The following is an 18444-nucleotide window of genomic DNA, read 5'->3' as shown; positions in this document are numbered from 1 at the left end:
CACCCAAACCAGGGGTAGAATTATCTTTCCTCATAGTTTCTTTTTCTTTTTATTTAAAGAGTTATGATTAAGTTATATCAATATTTTGTGTTAATTTTTTAATAGTCAAAAGAAAATAAAAAATAATAAGTGAAAGGAGGAGAGATAATGAGATGTGAATAGGAGGAAAGAGAATCTTACTCCTCCAAACCACGCACAAACCCAACTAATCACCTCAACTTGCCCCCTCTGGCTCCATGACTCAGCTCCTTTGTCCTTAGCTTCTCCTTTGCCCTTTCTCTAACTAGTCGTTGCTCTCCGCCCTGCTCAACCTAAGATTTTGAGAGAATTAGATTAAACTCTATTAAAATCCATAAATTTATAAATCCATTAAAATCTTTCAAAATCTCAATGAATACACTCACATCACGAAGCATTATTCCGCTAAAACTAGATATGCTATAGTTTAAGGGAATTGTTATTAGCACTCCAAATTATCTATAATTAGAAAGAAAAATACATTTGTGAGGAGTGTAAAATGAACTTTTTGAAGTGCTAATAACAATTCCTAGTTTAAAACCATGATTTAGCCAAAGTGCAGTTAGTTAAACGCTGCGTTTTGAGGAAGCACTGCCCAACCCTACGTTGAAAGAAATTGAAGCCCGAAATTTCATAAAGATAGTACCGCCTCTCTGCTTCTCTCCCTCCGTTCTTCTCCACCATTCCCTCTCTTTTGGAGGCACGGCACTGAGTGATCGACTGCGGCGGCGAGTAAGCTTTTTCCACCCATGGCTTCCTCTCTCTCTCTCTCTCTCTCTATATATATATATATCTAATATATATACAGCTCAGCGGTGCTGTTTACTCGCTATATTCCTAATCGCTATTGCACTCGCCGCTGCCTGCAGCGTTTCCCCGCGTCGTGATGGGAGGCTCGCGAGCTCAAGTGAATAAGCAGCACAAGACGCGCTTCGCCTCCAAATCTTCTCGCAATCTCCACAAAACTTCAGGTTCTCTCTTTATATGCTTCTACTTTCTCACGCTTCCTTTTGATTGAACCTCCTTTTCGTCGAAAATTTAAAAAAACTGCTATGAATTGCAATCGCTGTGTGTAAAGGGAGTGTTTTTGGTGTTTCAGAGAAGAGTAGGATCGGTAAACCGGAGCGCAATGTCACTAAGGGAGCTCGAGCTTCTCGCGTTCAGCGGAGCAAGATGGTAATTGATTTCAAAATTTCGTCTTTCTGTCATTTCGGCTTTCGGTATGTATGTATGAATTGGATGTCTAATTCACAATTTTGCCACAAAATTCACAATTTCGATACTTTGTAGCTTCGGGAGCAGAAGAGGGCGGCTGTTTTGAAAGAGAAGAGGGCTTCGAGTGGATCAGCAAGTCCTCCCCGTGTCATTGTGAGTTTTTGTTTTTCAGTTGGAATTGATGGAGGAAAGTGTTTCGAGTGGATTAATAATTTAATATACAGTTAGGATGTTTTTATCAGCTTTCTTATCTTTCTAACTTTCAACAATGGCAGGTTTTGTTCGGACTTTCTGCTGATGTGAACCTAAATTCCCTTGCTGGGGATCTTTTATCGTTGCTATCTCCACAAGGTTATGAAGCCGCATTTCCAACGGTTGCTTCTCCCGAGTACAAGCTCAGAACAACGGTACCCTGCCTCTGCTGCTGTATTCTAAATTCTAATGGAATGACTCTCATATAAATGCTTTGTGTGGGCTGAGTAATTAACATTGATGACTGATGTGAATAATTGTATCCAACTCATGTAATTTTTTAGGTATTGAAGGCACCTCATGGCGATCTTCCAACATGTATGGAAATGGCTAAGGTAAAAAAGTCTGACACTTGTGTACTCTTCCTAATTTTGCTGGTGTTTTTTCTGACATTGTAAACTCTTTGACTTGTAGGTTGCTGATCTCATTGCTTTTGTGGCATCAGCGAGCTCTTTACGTGAAGGAAGCACGTCTGACTACATTGACTCCTTTGGAAGTCAATGTCTTTCTGTTTTTAGGTCCCTTGGTTTACCAAGCACTGTGGTGCTAATTCGTGTATGTTGTCCATATGCTTTATATATTCCTGGAAATACTAGGAAAATAGGAAAGGTTGTGCTCAACTTGACATAGGATTTATTCTTCTTTCTTTTCGATGTTTCGTGCATATAGGATCTACCTGCTGATGTGAAAAGAAGACATGATTCTAAGAAAATATGTATGTCTAGTCTTGCTTCTGAATTTCCCGAGGATTGTAAATATTATCCAGCTGATACAAAGGATGATTTGCACAAGGTAACTGTTGACTCTAGATTCTTTATCTTAGGCTAATGCTTTCAAAGTTAAAATTCAGAGTGGGTTACAGTTCAAATGACATTTTTTTGTTTCATATTTTACATAATTTGATGCCTCTCATAGATTTCCCTTGTCATCTTACTATAATTGCAGTTCATGTGGCTCTTTAAGGAACAAAGGCTTTCAATTCCTCACTGGCGAAGTCAACGGCCTTACCTGATGGCCCAGAAGGTGTTCATTTAAGTTTTTGCTATCATTCTTTTTAGGTAGAGGTGGAAACCATAAGAAATTTTAGGGGTGAAGTTTTTGTAGCTCGTTGAGGCATATTCGCCTTGTAGAAGAACAACTAGTTTCATCAGTGTAACAACACATTTTGTATTTTGATAGGTTGATATGGTGGCAGATGATTCCAGTTTGGGAAAGTGCACCGTTCTTCTTACTGGATATATACGTGCTCGCAGTCTTTCTGTGAACCAACTGGTGATTAGCTCATCCAAAGACTTGTCCTTGGTCACATGATTTGGAAGTTGTCTTATTTTACTTTATATCAGGTTCATGTTTCCGGCGCCGGGGATTTCCAGCTGTCCAAAATGGAAATTCTCAAGGATCCATTTCCTTTGAATGCAAGAAAAGAGCAAGATGCCATGGACTCAGATGAAGTGGGTGATAGAGAGGTATTAGCTTTTTCATTTGTATACAAGTACGATGTCTCTAGAATAAATTATTTCCTTTTTAATGATAAGATTTGATGTGATTAATTTATTTTGTGAAGTGTTTCTCATTTGAAATTTTAATATTCAAGTTCCTTCTGTTCTCTTTTTCTTCTTCAAGGTCCTTCGTTCTTTGGTTCCCGATCCTATGAAGCAGGAGGCTTTACTAGTTGAGAATGTTCCTGATCCCCTTGCAGGTGAACAGGTAACAAGATTACATATTGTTCTATTAATTATGTCTTACTTATTTCCATTAACATAAATGTGGGTTGATATTAAGAATATGGCTTGTATATTACATTATTGCTAATCCAAGAATAAAACAAAAATAGGGGGATTTCAGTGGAATTGCATGAACTATGAAAGTAGAATGTCATGCTATTAAAAATTTTCATCAGAGCATTTTCAGACTTCAGAGTCCTATACTGCTTGGCTAGTATGATATACTTTTGGATTTTCTTAAATTTACTATTAGGTTTGGTGAATTATTGGACTGGTTGTGGGACAAGTTACAACTTGACTCAAACATAAATTCTTTTTTGTCAGACATGGCCAACAGAAGCAGAAATGGCTGAGGCTGAAGAAAGTCAGAAGCAAAAAAAGAAGAAAAAGAGGGCTCTTCCTCGAGGCACTTCAGAATACCAGGTCTGCTTTTTTTCTTGTCAGTTCTCACGAGTCTGAATGTTTCTTTCTTATATGTTAGTCACATCTTTCTTTGTTCGTGTTGAGGTAATGGACAAACTTTAGTGATATATCAGAGGCATGATTTCGGTTCTTGCAGGCTGCTTGGATTGTGGATGATACAGATGAAGAGGAGTCAAGTACTGATGATGAAGCTGATGGTATGGTATTGGATGAGAGGGACAGTGGTTATCCTGGTCAAGATGACAATAATTATTCAGATGAGAGTGACGATCAAGCTTCAATAAGGGACGCTGATGGAGAAACTGATATTGATTCGGTGATGATGGTGAGGTTAACATGTATATTATTTGTGCATCAAGTGATCTTTATTGTGTTACCAGAATTAGTCAAGTCTCTCTGTTCTCATTGAAAGTGTTTCTGATCTAACATGAAGCACAATAATTAATACGGAACACTATTTTAAGAACCGTAAGATTTAAGAATATCAAAACACCAACCACACCCTCTAGCCATGGAATCGCAAAGGTAAACTCTGGTCAGTTGCTTTTGGTCAAATATTACTTCTTAATGGTCAGAATCCTATTGTTTCTCCGGGGAACCTGAGTCACTGACATACTACAAACCACTCACCATAGTTGTTTGAATTAGAATGTTGCATAGGAGGATTCACTCACGAGTTTTTCTCTGTCGTTGATTCTTTCTCTATCTATGAACATTTTCATTAATATGTAAAGAATTCATCTGCGATCATTTAAGGTTTAAGTAAATTTTTCAAAAAGGAAAAGGACACAATGTGTATTTGTCTGTAAGAATTCAATTGTCGCTGTACTTGTACTGGTCAGAATGGTAATATTTATGTGCTGTCATTAAGAAGTTTATTTTGTTTGTTCGAGTTCTGTACATTATAAGACTTACCCTTTTAGTATTTGTTTTACAGGAAGGTGAAAACCTGACTAAGGAACAGTTGGAGAATGAGATCCGAAAAATAAAACAAGCACATGCTGATGATGAGGGTACTTAGCTATGTTCTTTCTGCTGCTATATGATTTATATTATAAAAACTGTCTGTAGCACCTTTAAGCCAATGTATTAGTGCTGTGTTCTCTAGTTGGCTTATAATGGTTATATGTTATGTTTCAGAATTCCCGGATGAAGTGGATACACCATTAGACATTCCAGCAAGAAAACGTTTTGCTAAATATAGGGGCCTGAAGTCCTTCAGGACCTCTTCATGGGATCCCAAAGTAATATTCTTGTAATTGTGTAATAGTCGTCCATCTATTTGCATCAATTGTTAAACTGACGTACGTCTATGATGAACTTCAGGAGTCTTTGCCTGCAGAGTATGCCAGAATCTTTGCATTCGATAATTTCAACAGAACACAGAAAAATGTCCTTGCTAAAGCGTTAGCAATGGACCAAGAAAACAGTGATGAGTGTGCCACAGCTAGCTCATATGCAAGGCTGTATATTAGTGAAGTGCCAACTAGTGTCGCTTCTAAATTATGTATGCATGCAAAGACAATTCCTGTCATAGCATGTGGTCTTTTGCAGCATGAGTCCAAGATGTCTGTACTTCATTTCAGGTATCTTGTAGCTGAGAAAAAATTGCAGTTTTGTTGTCTTCTTAAGGGTAAGTTTTCTCATGATTCCCAGTGATCTATGTTTTGCAGCATAAAGAAGCACGACACGTACAGTGCTCCTATCAAATCCAAGGACGAATTAATTTTTCATGCTGGCTTTCGCCAATTCATTGCCAGGTAGTGTCTGTGATGCCACCAACTCTTCTATTTATTGAATTTTTGTGATTGACGCTTTCGCTCTTCACTTTGCAGGCCAATATATTCTACTGACAACATGAACTCAGACAAGCATAAGATGGAGAGATTTCTACATCCAGGACGTTTTTCCATGGCTTCGATTTATGCCCCAATTTCTTTTCCTCCACTTCCCTTGATAGCTTTGAAGAGTTCTGAAGGGGTGGCCGCTCCACCTACTGTAGCTGCTGTAGGTGCACTGAAATGCGTTGACCCTGACCGAATTATACTAAAGAAGATTACTTTAACTGGGTATGATTCATTCTTGACTCTTGGGGGTGGCGACCTTTGTGGTACAAATGTTTTCCTTCGAAAGTTTTGATGTATTGAACCGTAAGCATATTTGATGCAGTTACCCTCAACGAGTATCAAAACTGAAAGCTTCTGTAAGATACATGTTCCATAACCCAGAGGACGTTAAATGGTTCAAGGTGAGATTGCAGATAATCTTTTATTTTTTAAATTTGTGTTGTTGTATCAAGAAAATTCAATACAATCACTACGGGTATGTTTTGTAATGTCCTTGGTGGTGGCAGCCTGTTGAAGTATGGACCAAATGTGGTCGCCGTGGTCGCATCAAGGAGCCTCTTGGTACACACGGTAAGATTACATAGCAATCTGTTTCTCTTTTCCTCTCACCGCTTTTTGTTATATCGAATTTTCTTCAAGTCGCTGAAATCTCCGACAATGCCCAAATGGTTCAGAATCGATTGTGCTCTGTCGTTGCATTTAGTTAGTTATTAAGTGCGTTTTCTTCCGTACGATTTTGTTTCAGGGGCATTGAAATGCATCTTCAATGGGGTCCTCCAGCAGAGTGACACCGTATGCATGAGTCTGTACAAGCGTGCGTATCCCAAGTGGCCGGAACACCGCTTCCCAATTCTCGATGCTTGATACGATTGTGTGCGGGCTCGCGACACTCATCCTTAAGAGTGCTCCCCGATTCTTGATGCTTGATAAGATGGCGTCTTGGACGCGTGAAACTTCCTTCAGAGGCGGCCTTCCAGCGCAGAAGAAAAGTCACGCGTCTTGTATATGGGAATGAAGCTCTGGTTCAGATTATTGTTTCCAGTTTTCAGTTTTGCCTGCTCGGACACCCGAATCGGGTGTCGAGGACGTGGTTGTAAAATCACTCCTGCTTTTCTTCGTTTGGACATTTTGCGAGAACAAAGATTTGTTTGTGTGCTGTATTGGTTCTCCATTCTATATATTTGAGTAATACCAGTGTGCCATTTATGTTAGCGTCGGGGTTCTGCAAAACGATATAGCTGAAGGTATATCAGCTCTGTTCTAAAAATTCTTGCATAGCGCCGCTTAAGCTCTGCCTAGGTACTGCGGCTAGCGATTGTTCTCATTGGTCTCTAGGCGTTTAAAAATTAAGAAAGTACGCCTAGATTGTTGAGGCGTCCGCCTAGTGTCCTTATGCACCCATCTAAACCCGCCTAATCATCCGTTTAGATTGCGATTCTCACTTAAACAAAAAAGTGTTAAACTTTTATTTTGCATTTTATTTTGTCAATAATGTAAGAAACTTATTTCAATAAAATGTAAGTAACTTTATCATTTTGCCATGGTCATTTTTATTGACTTTATCAGAATTTTGTAAAACGAGTTATGTTGGAAAGATCATTGCTCCAATTGGATTAAAGTTAGAGGGACCATTTCTACAGTTGGATTAAAGTTAAAGGACTAATGGTAATTGCTTTTTAATTGAGAGACTATAGCTGCACGTTTTGATGAGTTGAGGGGACAATGATAATGAATTTTTAATTAAAGGACCATGACTCCAATTGAGTTAAAATTAAGGGACCATTACTACAATCTACTCGACTTAATAAATACTTAGATAATGTATCATAATACAATTATATATTTAGGATCCCGCCAAACGATAGGTCCCAATCTGCCACTCGACTAGCGCAGAGTATCGTTTAGAACCTTAACTATCCATCATTTTATTATTTTTAGCTTCTAAAGTAGTAATAGCAGTCCGTAATTGGCTTGTCATATTGTCCAAAAACAGAAAATTTCAAATACAAATGTTATAAGCCTTGAAAATGGTCCAAAACTACAATTTTTCAGCAGAAGTACAAGAAAAATAAAAAGATAAAACACAGATAAAATCTACTGAGACTCTTCAAACTCATCCAATTTCTCTCTCTTCTTCATTTCAATTTCATACTTCCTCAGCCTCTCCTGCACTTTCTCCTGCAATCACAGAAAACCCAACAAATAAATCAGATTAACAAATAAATAAGAAATTCGATAAATTCATGCTATTAATCCAGTGTTTGGCAGCTGAGAAAGCTGTAATTTTCTTTTCCGAGGAATTCCCGGAAACCAAACAGAGACAGAGAGCGAATTAAGAATATGAATATTCCAGTGACCTTGTAGCTTTTCTCGGCGCGGTCCATGACGTAGAAGCCGAGAATGCCACCGAGAATGGTGCCGGAGATGATCCGGACATAGGCCCAAGCATTCCCTGCCATTTTCGCTCTCGCTTTCTTTCCTTGATTTTCTCGGGAAAGTTTCAAGCTGCGCCCAGACGGTGGACGTGGATCTCTTGACTTGTAAATGCGTCGAGTCGGACGGGTCAGTGAACCGGTTAAAAGATCCAATAGGCCTACCATGGTTGTGGGCTTATTTATTTGAGCTTTTGGCAAATTTATAGACTCTCACTTGGGTTCGGCTTGACTTTGGGTCCAAAAAAAATGGCAATGATTTGGTAAGGGGTATCTCGACATCGGCATGTCACTCGGGGCACAACTTACAGTTAAAGTGGGTTAGCGGTGCCACTTCAGCATATATGTCACGTGATGTTACGGTTATAATCAAAATGTATGGTGACAATGCTACAAATCGGAAGTTTTACTATTCGTCTCTTGTATTCATAACACAACATTGGCAAGTTACGCAGGGCATTTGTTATAGTTTGAGTGGATACTGATATCACTTCAACATGTATATCACGTGGTGTTACGGTTACTATTAAAATGTTTTTGTGTCACGGTTGTAATTCGTATGTTAACTATTTGCTTGTCTTATTCATTACACGACATCAGCGTGTCACGCAAGTCATGAATTATAGTTTGAGTGGATACTAATACCACTTCAGCATGCATGTCATGTAGTGTTGCGGTTACTATTTTAAAACGTTTTTGTGTCATGGCTGTAAATCACACGTTAACTATTTGTCTCTCTTATTCATTACACAACATTAGCATGTCACTCAGGTCATGAATTATAATTTGAGTGCATACTGACACCACTTTGGCATGTATGTCACGTGGTGTTGCATTTACTATTAAAACGTTTTTGTGTCACGGTTGTAAATCGTACGTTCACTATTTGTCTCTCTTATTCATTACACGACTTCAACGTGTCACACAGGTCATGAATTTTAGTTTGAGTGGATATTGACACCATTTCAGCATCTATGTTACATGGTGTTGCAGTTACTATTAAAATGTTTTCATGTCACATCTGTAAATCGTACGTTCATTATTCGTCTCTTGTAGTCATAACACAACATCAATTTGAGTGGATACTGACACCACTTCGACATGTATGTCACGTGTTCTTGCGGTTACTATTAAAATGTTTCTGTGTCAGGGCTGTAAATCGTATGCAAGTCTCTCCGTTCCCATCAGCACGAACTAAATCTTGTTTTGAGTTTTGGTTTAGGAACTTAATCCTTAAGAATAGCTTCTGTGGATTTGCAGGCTTCCCCTCAACGAAAATCGCGAGAAGGAGAAAGTTCTGGACACCAAACAATGCCTACCGGAAGACTCCATGAGAACAAGCTGTCACAAATATCAGCTCAGGAATACGAAACGCTGAAGGCGGCTATATATACTGCAAGAAACACTAGCAGGCCTAGTTGGTTTTTTCCTGCAACTCCCAGTTTCGCCGGGAGTTCCAACAACTTCCAACGTCCAGAAATTTATGAGACTTGGGGGCAAGACACAGATCCAAACTGGAATACCTAAGCATTCCGCGGCCCTTTTCAGGTACTCAAAAGACCGAAAGGCCTTGGTCCTCTGCGCCCTGCGCCGGCCAAAGAAATTTCTCAGGACAGTGTGGAACAAAATTAATTGGTGTCTATGTTGCAGGAACAGCCGTTGCAACTGCAAGTCTGCAAGTATAATACCTCACTGATAATATGGTGGGTTGGAGCTTGCTGCTAGTTCTAACAACATACCCAAAACGAAACATATGTTCCGGCATGGGAGGTAAAAGTTAGCTTCATGCAAGTTTCAGTTCAACAAATTTATCAGTTTTTAACTTTCCTGATCAAGTAAGCGTGATCAGACTTGTTGGTTAATTTACCTTTGCCTGCTTTCAGGGAACGATATCTGCTATGTATCACGATCAACTAATTCCGGTCAGCCGAGCGAAGGTATGACTAAGTAATCATCTGCACTTGTTCATCTGCAACGAAGCGCTTGTTCATCTGCACTTGCTCAAAACCGACTATTTCGCTAAACACATGATACGAGACTTTCGTGCTTACTGTAACAGGCTTATAGGAAGGCCTCAACACCACAGCGGTATGCCCCGACCGATACAACAATTGAGAGGACTCGGAATCCCCACGAGTATTAGGGTTTCGGGAACACAAAACCGAACGAAATGGATTCCCGGCAATGATATGCAGAGTCCAGCAAGAAATAGGGCTCGGTCGAACACACGAAGTCATACCAACACAATGTAAACAGTTCTCATAGTACTAATTGTTTGTGGAGTTTTGCAATGTAAAAGGAAATGTTCGAGCGTTCGCTTGACAAAACATCCTATGCAGTATTAACGTTACAAGACACACAACATGATTCTTAGATCCATTACAAAATATACACATATGGGTTTTTGTACAAAGCTCAATCCAAGGTATTTTCATGCCTTCGGACAGTTAACTTTCGGCGAAAAAATAGGCGGAGAAGAAACCATGGCAGCAACTCTCACAACTGACTGCCCTGGGGTAAGACGTATCGACATATTCAATCATCTATAACAGACTATCAGTAATCTGCACCTGAGTATGTAGCACATGCCAGATCCTGAAGAAAAAAGGACGGATATGCATGGGCTTTCTCGAACTTAATCAACTATTGGCCGGGGTTTTCTTCTTCAACCTTACGGCCTTCTGACTGGATTGCTGCTTTGGAGTTGGCTCAACAAGCAGCAAGCGTGACATGGCATACGCCAATAGTTCTTCTCGGTGCGAAAATGTGAAGTCCAGATGGGCGTACTCAAATTCACCATATGATACATCAACACCTGATTCATCCATCAACTTATAATGCTTTCGGACCATTGATGGCCGAATTACCTTGTCCTTTCGTCCAGCAACCAGATCAACTGGAACATCAATAAGCCCATAGTACTCCCCCAAGTCGAATGGCTCTGGAGATCCATACACTTCGATATTAGCAGAACCACTCCCGTAATCGAACATTCTAAACCTTCCAGCACGCTTGATTTGTGCAAGATGGAGAGCCACTCGGAATGATACGCCCGGCATGTCGTTCATGTTATAATGTGGTATCCCTAACACACCAACCCAATTTGAGCTATCCCCACCAACAAAATAACTCATCAGGGTCTGAACCAGTCCTCCTACAGCAGGATAGTTATGAAAGTCTCGCGCCAACTTGTTCAGAAGCATGCGAAAGAACCTGGTTGGTATGTAGAAGGCAGGCACAAGGGGAGCCAGAAGAGGAGCCAATAGAAGAAAGACATTCTCCACAACTGTGAACATAAAGGTGGAATCACCATGGAAGCCAGCAGGTGACAGTAAAACCAGTCTAGAGAGTCTGTGGGGTTTCTCTTCTATTCTCTGTGTTATAACGTACATAAGTATTGCTGCTCCTCCCAAGCTATGGCAAATTGCACAGAGTTTGTACGGTTGACCATCATTTGTTTCTTCGTCAACGTCAGGTTGACTAAGTTTCAATTCAGCAGTTTTAACTTGGTGAATCTTCTCTATCATTGCAGGAATATCCTGAGTCCCATGCTCATTGATGGAGTACTGCCAATACCTGCATTGGTTGCTAAGCTCAGTAACTCAGTTTGTACTAAAGTACTTTAGGGAAATTGCTAATTTGTGTTAACAAATCTGAAATATTGCAACCTCTTTCCGCCCCTGTTGACAATTTAAGTCAGAAGGAATCAAGGATGATTATTTCATAAACAATATAACATGCATATGTCAACTTACTGTCGTGATGAGATATTTTTGTTAACATGTTCCCTAGAAATCAAGCCACGAAAGTTACCGAGGAAAACATCATATCCTGTAAAAATACAAAGCATTAGCATATTTCTAACCAATAAAACTGTCTGTACTACAAGCATATACTTTTGAATGAAACATGCAAACCTTGATCATAAGCCGCAAATGCCGGTGAACCAACAACCCCATTAGACACCCAACTGGACAAAGGAAACAACCCATTAAAAATCATTCATAAAGCTCACTATATATAAAACAAATTTTTTTTCAAAGGGTGCAAAATACAAGAGATAAGAACACTACTAATAATGAGCCAATTGCCTTTTCAAAAAGTAAATAAGTTATACCATTCTGAAATCGTTTTTTTGTTTATTTTTTGTTTATTTTTTCTTTTTAAAGATGAGAATGTAGCAATCATAGAGAAATTGTAGCAGGAAGGACTATGTATCATTCTGATAGCCAGCGCCACAAGTAAACCTCCACTCAACATTTAAGGCATAGTTTCTAGAACACTTGGGGAAGGAAGGACAGAAGAAATAACTTACCCCATAGATGAATCCAAAATTCCATGTTGTAGATAAACAGCTTTCCGGGAATCACGTCTGCAGCATCACAATACAATATTAGACACCATATATTAAAAAAAAAAGTTATTGTCTATGGAAGGAAAAAAAGCCAAAAATATTGATTATACCTCGGGAGCCTTTCCAAGAGAAGAACATAGCCATCACTAGTGATCACATGAATAGCTTCATATGGGTACCTAAGAAAGACAAAAAAATTGAGCAATTTGCAGAGCATGTGAAACATTCAAACGAAAAATGAAAGGTTCTACGATCAAGTAAGTGGTACCAAAAGCCTTACCCAAGCTCTGTTATGACATCCTGACAAGTCCGAGCATCGGTATTTAGGGACTGCTGAAATGAAGTATTCCTTTCTTTAGGAGCTGGATCATTCTCTCCAAGTGTAGCTGTTGGAACAGTAACTTCTGTATCACTACTGTGGCTATCTTGAACACCACCGCTGCTGAGTGAACACCATCCTGATAGTGTTTTAAAAGCCACAGAAGGGGAAAGAACAAAATGTGCTGCCTTGTGAACAACATCAAAAACAGCTTCTATGAATATCTCGATTGCTAGATGAAGATCCTGTTAAGCACAAATTAAAGATGAGAAATTGGAAGAGGAAACAAATGATGCATCTTATTTTAAAAGGGCATATTTAGCCTGTGCACAGACCTCAATGACTCCACGTCTCCTATCAGTGGATCGGTGAACAATGTAATCCTTGAGAATCTGCACTTTATTTATAGGGTGTGTTTGCGAAGCCTCATTGCTTCCTGGGGCAGAAGAGGCTTTTGATGACCTAGTATAAGACAATTGCAAAATGCGAACTGGAATCCCAAGCAGAAACCTTGCTGGAAACAGAATCCAGAAAAATATGTATCTGATCCACATCCACCACGACCAGCGCCTATCGCGCTTACTGAAACTAGAAGCCCGAGAGGCTCTTGAACTTTGAGAGGATGGTGATGTAGGAGATATGCCATCATCACTATCTTCATCTCCGTATGCGTAATCAAGGTTCGAACCATCAGAATCAGAATCCACAGAAAGCTCGTGTACAAAACGATTGAAAGAGGACACCCCACTACAAGCATGAAGCAAAATGGACATGTCATTCAGCAACAAATATTGATGCATGAAACGTTACACTTCTTACAAGAAGATACATAGATACTACATAAGAGGAACTAACTTCACATACAAAACAACTACTTCCCACCAGAAAAAACACACATTCATTTGAACGATCCCAATTCCCACAATCACAGAACAAACTGCCAAGCGATAATAAATTCCAAAATTCTGAATTCAGTCAAATTTTCATACAAAATAGCTACTGGCCACGAAAAAATTACACCCTTATCCATTCATTTATCATGAACAAACCCAATTCAAATAAAAAAATAAATTGCTAAGTAACAAAAAAAAAATTCAAATTTCTGAATTCAGTCAATTATACGTTCAAAAAAATTACACTCATTACATGCATTCCCCGTAAATAATCCCAATTCCCACAATCACAATACAGATAACCAAATTTTTCCAAATTTTCAAAACTTATGAATTCAATAAGCTTCCAAATTCTTGCATGATCAAAACCCAAAACTTACTTCTCCATCCAGCGAGGAAATCTGGGCCCGCGAAAGGTGGGCCTGAGCTCCCATCCATGAATGCCTTCGAGAATGTTCGCCTTCCCCGGCAGAAACGTCAGCAACAGAGCCGAAATTCCATTTATCAGCCGCACGATATTGTTCAGCGATTCGTACGTTAACGTCTTCACTGACCTGCAAATTCGAAAACCCAAATTCAAAAACGATCCCAAACAGCCGAATTCGACATCTTTTTACAAAATCAATTCGAACCAAATCAATTTGAAAGAAGGGGATTGGGGAACTCACTCTTTGGTGACGGCGATGATGTTGTCAACGAACCGTTGAATCATCTCAAAACAGTATAATTAAATTTTTATTTTTTGTATCGGGATTTCGGAAAAATTAAATTAATTTACGGAAATTCGGATTTGGAAATTACAGAATCGAAAAAACGCAAAATCCGAGCGGCAATTGGGAAGAAAAATCCAGAGCAAATTTCGGGGCCTCCGATATCGAAGGGAAGGAAGCGGGAGATGTTTGCGGTGCTGGGTGGAGGGTAGTACACGTGGCGGGCCCTGATTGGGTCGGAGTCAAACGCGTGTCGCTTTCGGCTTTTTCTGGATTTTGTGCTGTGGATCGCGTTTAACACGTAATGGTACCAGCTTCCTGAAATATCAAATTTTTAGCTGGTGGGACCCAGGTGAAATGAACGGACAGGATTTTAAGGTGGTTAAAGGGAATCATGCGATTAATGACGTGTCCCATGTGGATTTGGATGAGTGTGGGGACCACGTGAGCTCTACGGTGCCAGGCATCCACAGAAACACGAATGAGGAGAAACGAATACATCTTGCCGACCTTATATGAGTGGGAAAAATTAATGGAACATGATTTTTGTAATTAGATGGGTTATATGATCGAGCAGTGCTTTCTAACAAGGAAGAATATGTTTTCAACTGTAAAGTAATAAATAATAGAGGTGAGTCTGGTTTGATTCGATTCTATTTTAACGAAAATTATTAGACCGAATCAAATTAAATCAAATCAATTTTGATATTTTGGGCCTAACCTCAATGCTATTTTCGTTTGAAAATTTTCAAATATGTTAGAGATACCACTTTATCATCCATTGCTAAATTTATTAGCATTGATAATCTTAAAGGATCAACACTTTAGGCAGCTATACGTAATCAATTATGAATAGAAAGTTCCTGAGCACAAGAATGATCCAACAAAGCGGCATTTGTGTGGCTATGAATTCAAGAAAGTTAATCTCACAATCCTTGTTCCTTGTCACATTATGTTATTTATTTAGTTTAAATTGCCTATTAAATTATTCGATATCCCAATAATGTAGCTCTCTCGGACCATGCTTAAATTGCAAGAAGCCGTTCTTTGATACATCATTTAGTTTGCAAATTTAGTTTAAAATATTGATCTCCTTAACATTACCCTTTGAAAAAACAACTTCTTCACGACACAAATTCCCGACGCATTTCAAGAAGCATGTTTTTTATTTTTCTTTTTGAAAAGCTGTGGCATTTGATTCATTTAAAGAGAGAATCCATAATAGATTCATCACCAAGTACAAAACGTTGGGGCAAGTTTTAACAGAGCCAATCAACATCAACAATTACATTTGTCAGAAAGCAAAATGTCACACACAAAATCTGGGGGTTCTTCAAACGTCCAGGAACATTTGCAGGTGGTCGATAGGACGTAGCAGGCATGACGGTGAGCAACCTAGAGTTGGATTGGCAACAAGCGTGGGTCGCATAAGCTCCAGTGATCTCAAGTAACATGGCCTTCGAATCCTCCATAATGATCCCAATGAAAGATGAACATGGAGAGACCGACTGCAATACTGATGAAATATGTAGTGAATCACTCTCAAGAATAACATTTTGTAAACCCATTTGCTTTGCCAATAACAGCCCATCACGAGCCGCAGGAGCTTCGATGTGAAGCGGCGATGAGATGTACTCAAAACTTACCATGAGAAAAATTACCAAAACCATCCATAAACATTTCTAACATGTTTCTAATAAAAAACTCTTCGGTTATATATGAGCAAAAGGTAGACGAGTCCTATATAACATGCACACACATATTATTATACATTGTGTGTACACACACATACGCACGCACACACACACACACAAGTGGTTGATTTTGTGCTTGGATCCAATGGCGTACGACGTCCAGCGGAACAGGACTGAACTGTCTCCCCTTGACAGGGTTGCACGGACGACTAGTGTCGGAACGAGTAGAAGACGATGATGCTGAGGACGTGCGACTGTGAGTGTCTTACGATTTCTGAGGGATTTGAATTGGATTTTCCTATCTTCTCAAATTGTAGACTTTTTAACTTCGAAATTCCTGTTTCTTATGAAAACTTTGGAGCCACTGTAATTATCTTATAGGCTGCTTTTATTGCGAAAATGAACTTCACACACTTGATCACCGGTCATCAGCTACAAATCTCCTTCTCCTCACACCCACAAGCAGTCCACCTTTCATCCTGAGAGTCAAGGACAACAGATGCTCAGGACACGTATCCCTATCCCGTACGTCGATCACAAACCTCTCCATCACCGATGCCGCAATCGACTTCATCTGAATATACGCCAAATCCTTCCCCAGACACATCCTTGGCCCGGCATGAAATATCGGATACCGGAAAACACTCTCCTGCCGACACATGCCGTCCTCGGTCAGCCACCGCTCCGGCAAATACTCGCGGCAGTTAGTCCCCCATATCCTCTCCATCCGCCCCATCGCGTAAGCATGGTACGTCACGAACCACCCCTTCCCCACGGCTGTCCCGTCCGGCAAGACATCGTCGTTTAGACATGCCTTCGTGTCGACCGGTACGGGAGGGTACAGCCGCATCGCCTCTGAAATCGCCGCGTGCAAATAGTGCATGTCTCGGAGCTCGTCCAAATCATAAACATCGCCGATACTTTTCCCGTTTCGGACCCGAATCATTTCGAGCTCCTTTAAAATGGCACGCTCGACGTGAGGTCTGGACGACAGGAGCCAGAAGAACCACGTCAGAGCCGATGAGGTCGTGTCTCGGCCGGCGAGAATGATGCTTATCACGATGTCTCGGAGAAAATCCGGCGAGTTGTTGTTTTCGGTAATACCAATAAACAAGGACAACAAATCGTGACGATCGTCCGACCGTTCGTCGCTAATTCTCGACTTTATTATCTTATCCGCGAAGTTATGGACAGTCGAGATTGATTCTTTTAACCTCCGCTCTGATCCAACGTTCAAAAACGTCTTTATCTTTTGCATAAACTGAAACGCATACAAAAATCGCCCGGAGATAAGTGTGGCCGCTTCTTCAAATGCCTGCATGAACCGATCCGGATTGGGAGTGGAATCGAAATCGGTGGACTCAGATTTTCCGCCGCCGTCGCTTCCGAGACAATTCGGGTCTACATTAAAAGCCAACTTGCAAACGTTGTCGAAAGCAAAGCGCTCCAAAACATCTTGCAAGTCTAAACGGCGTCCTGTTTCGGCGGCTGTGTCCAGAGACGGAATTAACCTCGACTCAATCTCAACCCTAACGTTTTCCATAACGAAGTTCCGGAGCGATTTCGTGTTGAAGGCGTAGCTGGCGGTCTTCCTCTGAACCTTCCAGAGCTCGCCGTCGGAGTTGAAGATTCCGCCGCCGAGAAAGTCTTGGATAAGGGATATGAACCTTTCGCCTTTCGGGTAGTTCTCGAAGTTGGTTTTCAGCATGTGCTCGACGTTGGCAGGGTTGGCGGTGATGATGCCGCGGATTTTTACCGGGCGGCTGAAGATGGCGGTGCTGGTGGGGCAGCTGGTGAGGATTTCGGTTGTCCATTCGAGGAACCGGTGGCGGTTTTTTAGGAATTCCGGTAGGGTTCCGAGAATCAGGTAGTTTTTGAAGCCGGTGTGTTTGTACTTATTCGACGAAGCGAAGAAGTGGTGGTAGATGTAGAAGGAGAGGGAGAGAAGGAGGAGGAGGAAAGATTGCAGGGAGAAGAGCTCCATGGCTATCTGCAAATATTGTTAGTGCCAGAGTGAGACGATCGAGTGGATATATATGCGCTTTTAAAAATTAAAATATAGTGGCAGACATCATATTTGCCGTAGAATTAAACTGTAATATAATCAACGCAGTTACTTTCTTTTCTTTTTATTTATTTATTTATTTTTTTTTGGAAGCAAGGGATAACGTACCAAGGCACAGAAGTCAAAAGAGAACAGGAAAGCCTACAGAGAGGCAAACACCAAGAAGGCACACTAGTAGTGAACGGGGATAGAACATAAAGACACCTCCACCGAATGGAAGCATCACCCCAAACACCACCACAACAAACTTAACAAGGACATAGAAGTGTTAGTTGAAGTCAGTATGCTGAGGAAATCACCGCAACTTGAGGAGTTTGACTTGGATCAAACTTTTATCCTCTCAGCCGTTCCTAGTTTCTAGGACTTGTTTGTTTGATTGTTTTTCTGTTGTAATCTGAACATGTGGATGTAATCTTCTATTTGGTTTTCTGTTTGTATTTTGATTTTCAAACGCTCCTTGTATCTAGGGTTTTCAAATCCAAACTGTAATCATGAAAG

The 18444-nt window shown here is 40.3% G+C and overlaps 4 protein-coding genes across 6 annotated transcripts; 1 reads left to right on the top strand and 3 right to left on the bottom strand.

The window, feature by feature from the left end:
• The first annotated feature begins 591 nt into the window (after positions 1-591).
• LOC103929836 (pre-rRNA-processing protein TSR1 homolog) lies at positions 592-6690 on the top strand. The gene is made up of 22 exons (XM_009339099.3): positions 592-750; positions 888-989; positions 1118-1194; positions 1309-1386; positions 1509-1640; positions 1770-1820; positions 1900-2040; positions 2155-2277; positions 2431-2508; positions 2665-2757; positions 2829-2951; positions 3109-3192; positions 3534-3632; positions 3769-3957; positions 4570-4645; positions 4773-4876; positions 4959-5218; positions 5306-5392; positions 5468-5701; positions 5802-5880; positions 5986-6049; positions 6225-6690. The coding sequence occupies exons 2-22, from the start codon at positions 905-907 to the stop codon at positions 6341-6343; spliced, it is 2376 nt and encodes a 791-aa protein (XP_009337374.1). The 5' UTR covers positions 592-750; positions 888-904; the 3' UTR covers positions 6344-6690.
• Positions 6691-7476: 786 nt separating this feature from the next.
• Positions 7477-8108, bottom strand: LOC103929603. Its single transcript, XM_048588053.1, has 2 exons — positions 7837-8108; positions 7477-7657 (listed from the first exon to the last, which is right to left on the bottom strand). Exons 1-2 carry the CDS (start codon positions 8077-8079, stop codon positions 7574-7576), a joined length of 327 nt encoding a protein of 108 aa, XP_048444010.1. The 5' UTR covers positions 8080-8108; the 3' UTR covers positions 7477-7573.
• A 2039-nt stretch (positions 8109-10147) lies between these two features.
• Positions 10148-14461, bottom strand: LOC103929822 (lipase 1-like). 3 transcript variants are annotated; one of them, XR_007259676.1, is made up of 10 exons: positions 14146-14460; positions 13858-14031; positions 12920-13331; positions 12546-12829; positions 12376-12444; positions 12227-12283; positions 11829-11881; positions 11667-11742; positions 10455-11487; positions 10148-10411 (listed from the first exon to the last, which is right to left on the bottom strand). XR_007259676.1 is itself a non-coding variant. In XM_048587736.1 (10 exons), exons 1-10 carry the CDS (start codon positions 14187-14189, stop codon positions 10551-10553), a joined length of 2058 nt encoding a protein of 685 aa, XP_048443693.1. In that variant the 5' UTR covers positions 14190-14461; the 3' UTR covers positions 10148-10550. The 3 variants fall into 3 exon arrangements, 2 of the variants coding, with proteins under 2 accessions (XP_048443693.1, XP_009337356.1); XM_048587736.1 differs by having other exon boundaries at positions 10148-11487; positions 12920-12986; positions 13035-13331; positions 14146-14461; XM_009339081.2 differs by having other exon boundaries at positions 10148-11487.
• A 1420-nt stretch (positions 14462-15881) lies between these two features.
• Positions 15882-18408, bottom strand: LOC103929817 (cytochrome P450 94A2-like). Its single transcript, XM_009339068.3, has one exon. The coding sequence runs from the start codon at positions 17863-17865 to the stop codon at positions 16300-16302; it is 1566 nt and encodes a 521-aa protein (XP_009337343.1). The 5' UTR covers positions 17866-18408; the 3' UTR covers positions 15882-16299.
• Between the last annotated feature and the right edge of the window lie 36 nt (positions 18409-18444).

This window comes from the organism of the source record quoted next, unplaced genomic scaffold (genome assembly GCF_019419815.1).
Source record: "Pyrus x bretschneideri cultivar Hongxiangsu unplaced genomic scaffold, Pyrus_bretschneideri_v1 Contig27, whole genome shotgun sequence".
NCBI classification, from domain to species: domain Eukaryota; kingdom Viridiplantae; phylum Streptophyta; class Magnoliopsida; order Rosales; family Rosaceae; genus Pyrus; species Pyrus x bretschneideri.
Note: the sequence above shows the minus strand (reverse complement) of the source record. Positions and strands in the feature narration are given on the sequence as shown.

Coding starts and splice junctions, on each gene's coding strand:
- LOC103929817 (XM_009339068.3), bottom strand. CDS start 17,865: ATGGAGCTCTTCTCCCTGCAATCTTTCCTCCTCCTCCTTCTCTCCCTC.
- LOC103929822 (XM_009339081.2), bottom strand. CDS start 14,189: ATGATTCAACGGTTCGTTGACAACATCATCGCCGTCACCAAAGA. Junction 12,445..12,545: donor GATGTCATAACAGAGCTTGG/GTAAGGCTTTTG, acceptor TGTCTTTCTTAG/GTACCCATATGAAGCTATTC. Junction 11,488..11,666: donor AAAAATATCTCATCACGACA/GTAAGTTGACAT, acceptor CAACCAATGCAG/GTATTGGCAGTACTCCATCA.
- LOC103929603 (XM_048588053.1), bottom strand. CDS start 8,079: ATGGTAGGCCTATTGGATCTTTTAACCGGTTCACTGACCCGTCCGACT. Junction 7,658..7,836: donor GCGCCGAGAAAAGCTACAAG/GTCACTGGAATA, acceptor CTGTGATTGCAG/GAGAAAGTGCAGGAGAGGCT.
- LOC103929836 (XM_009339099.3), top strand. CDS start 905: ATGGGAGGCTCGCGAGCTCAAGTGAATAAGCAGCACAAGACGCGCTTC. Junction 1,195..1,308: donor GCGTTCAGCGGAGCAAGATG/GTAATTGATTTC, acceptor GATACTTTGTAG/CTTCGGGAGCAGAAGAGGGC. Junction 6,050..6,224: donor GGAGCCTCTTGGTACACACG/GTAAGATTACAT, acceptor ATTTTGTTTCAG/GGGCATTGAAATGCATCTTC.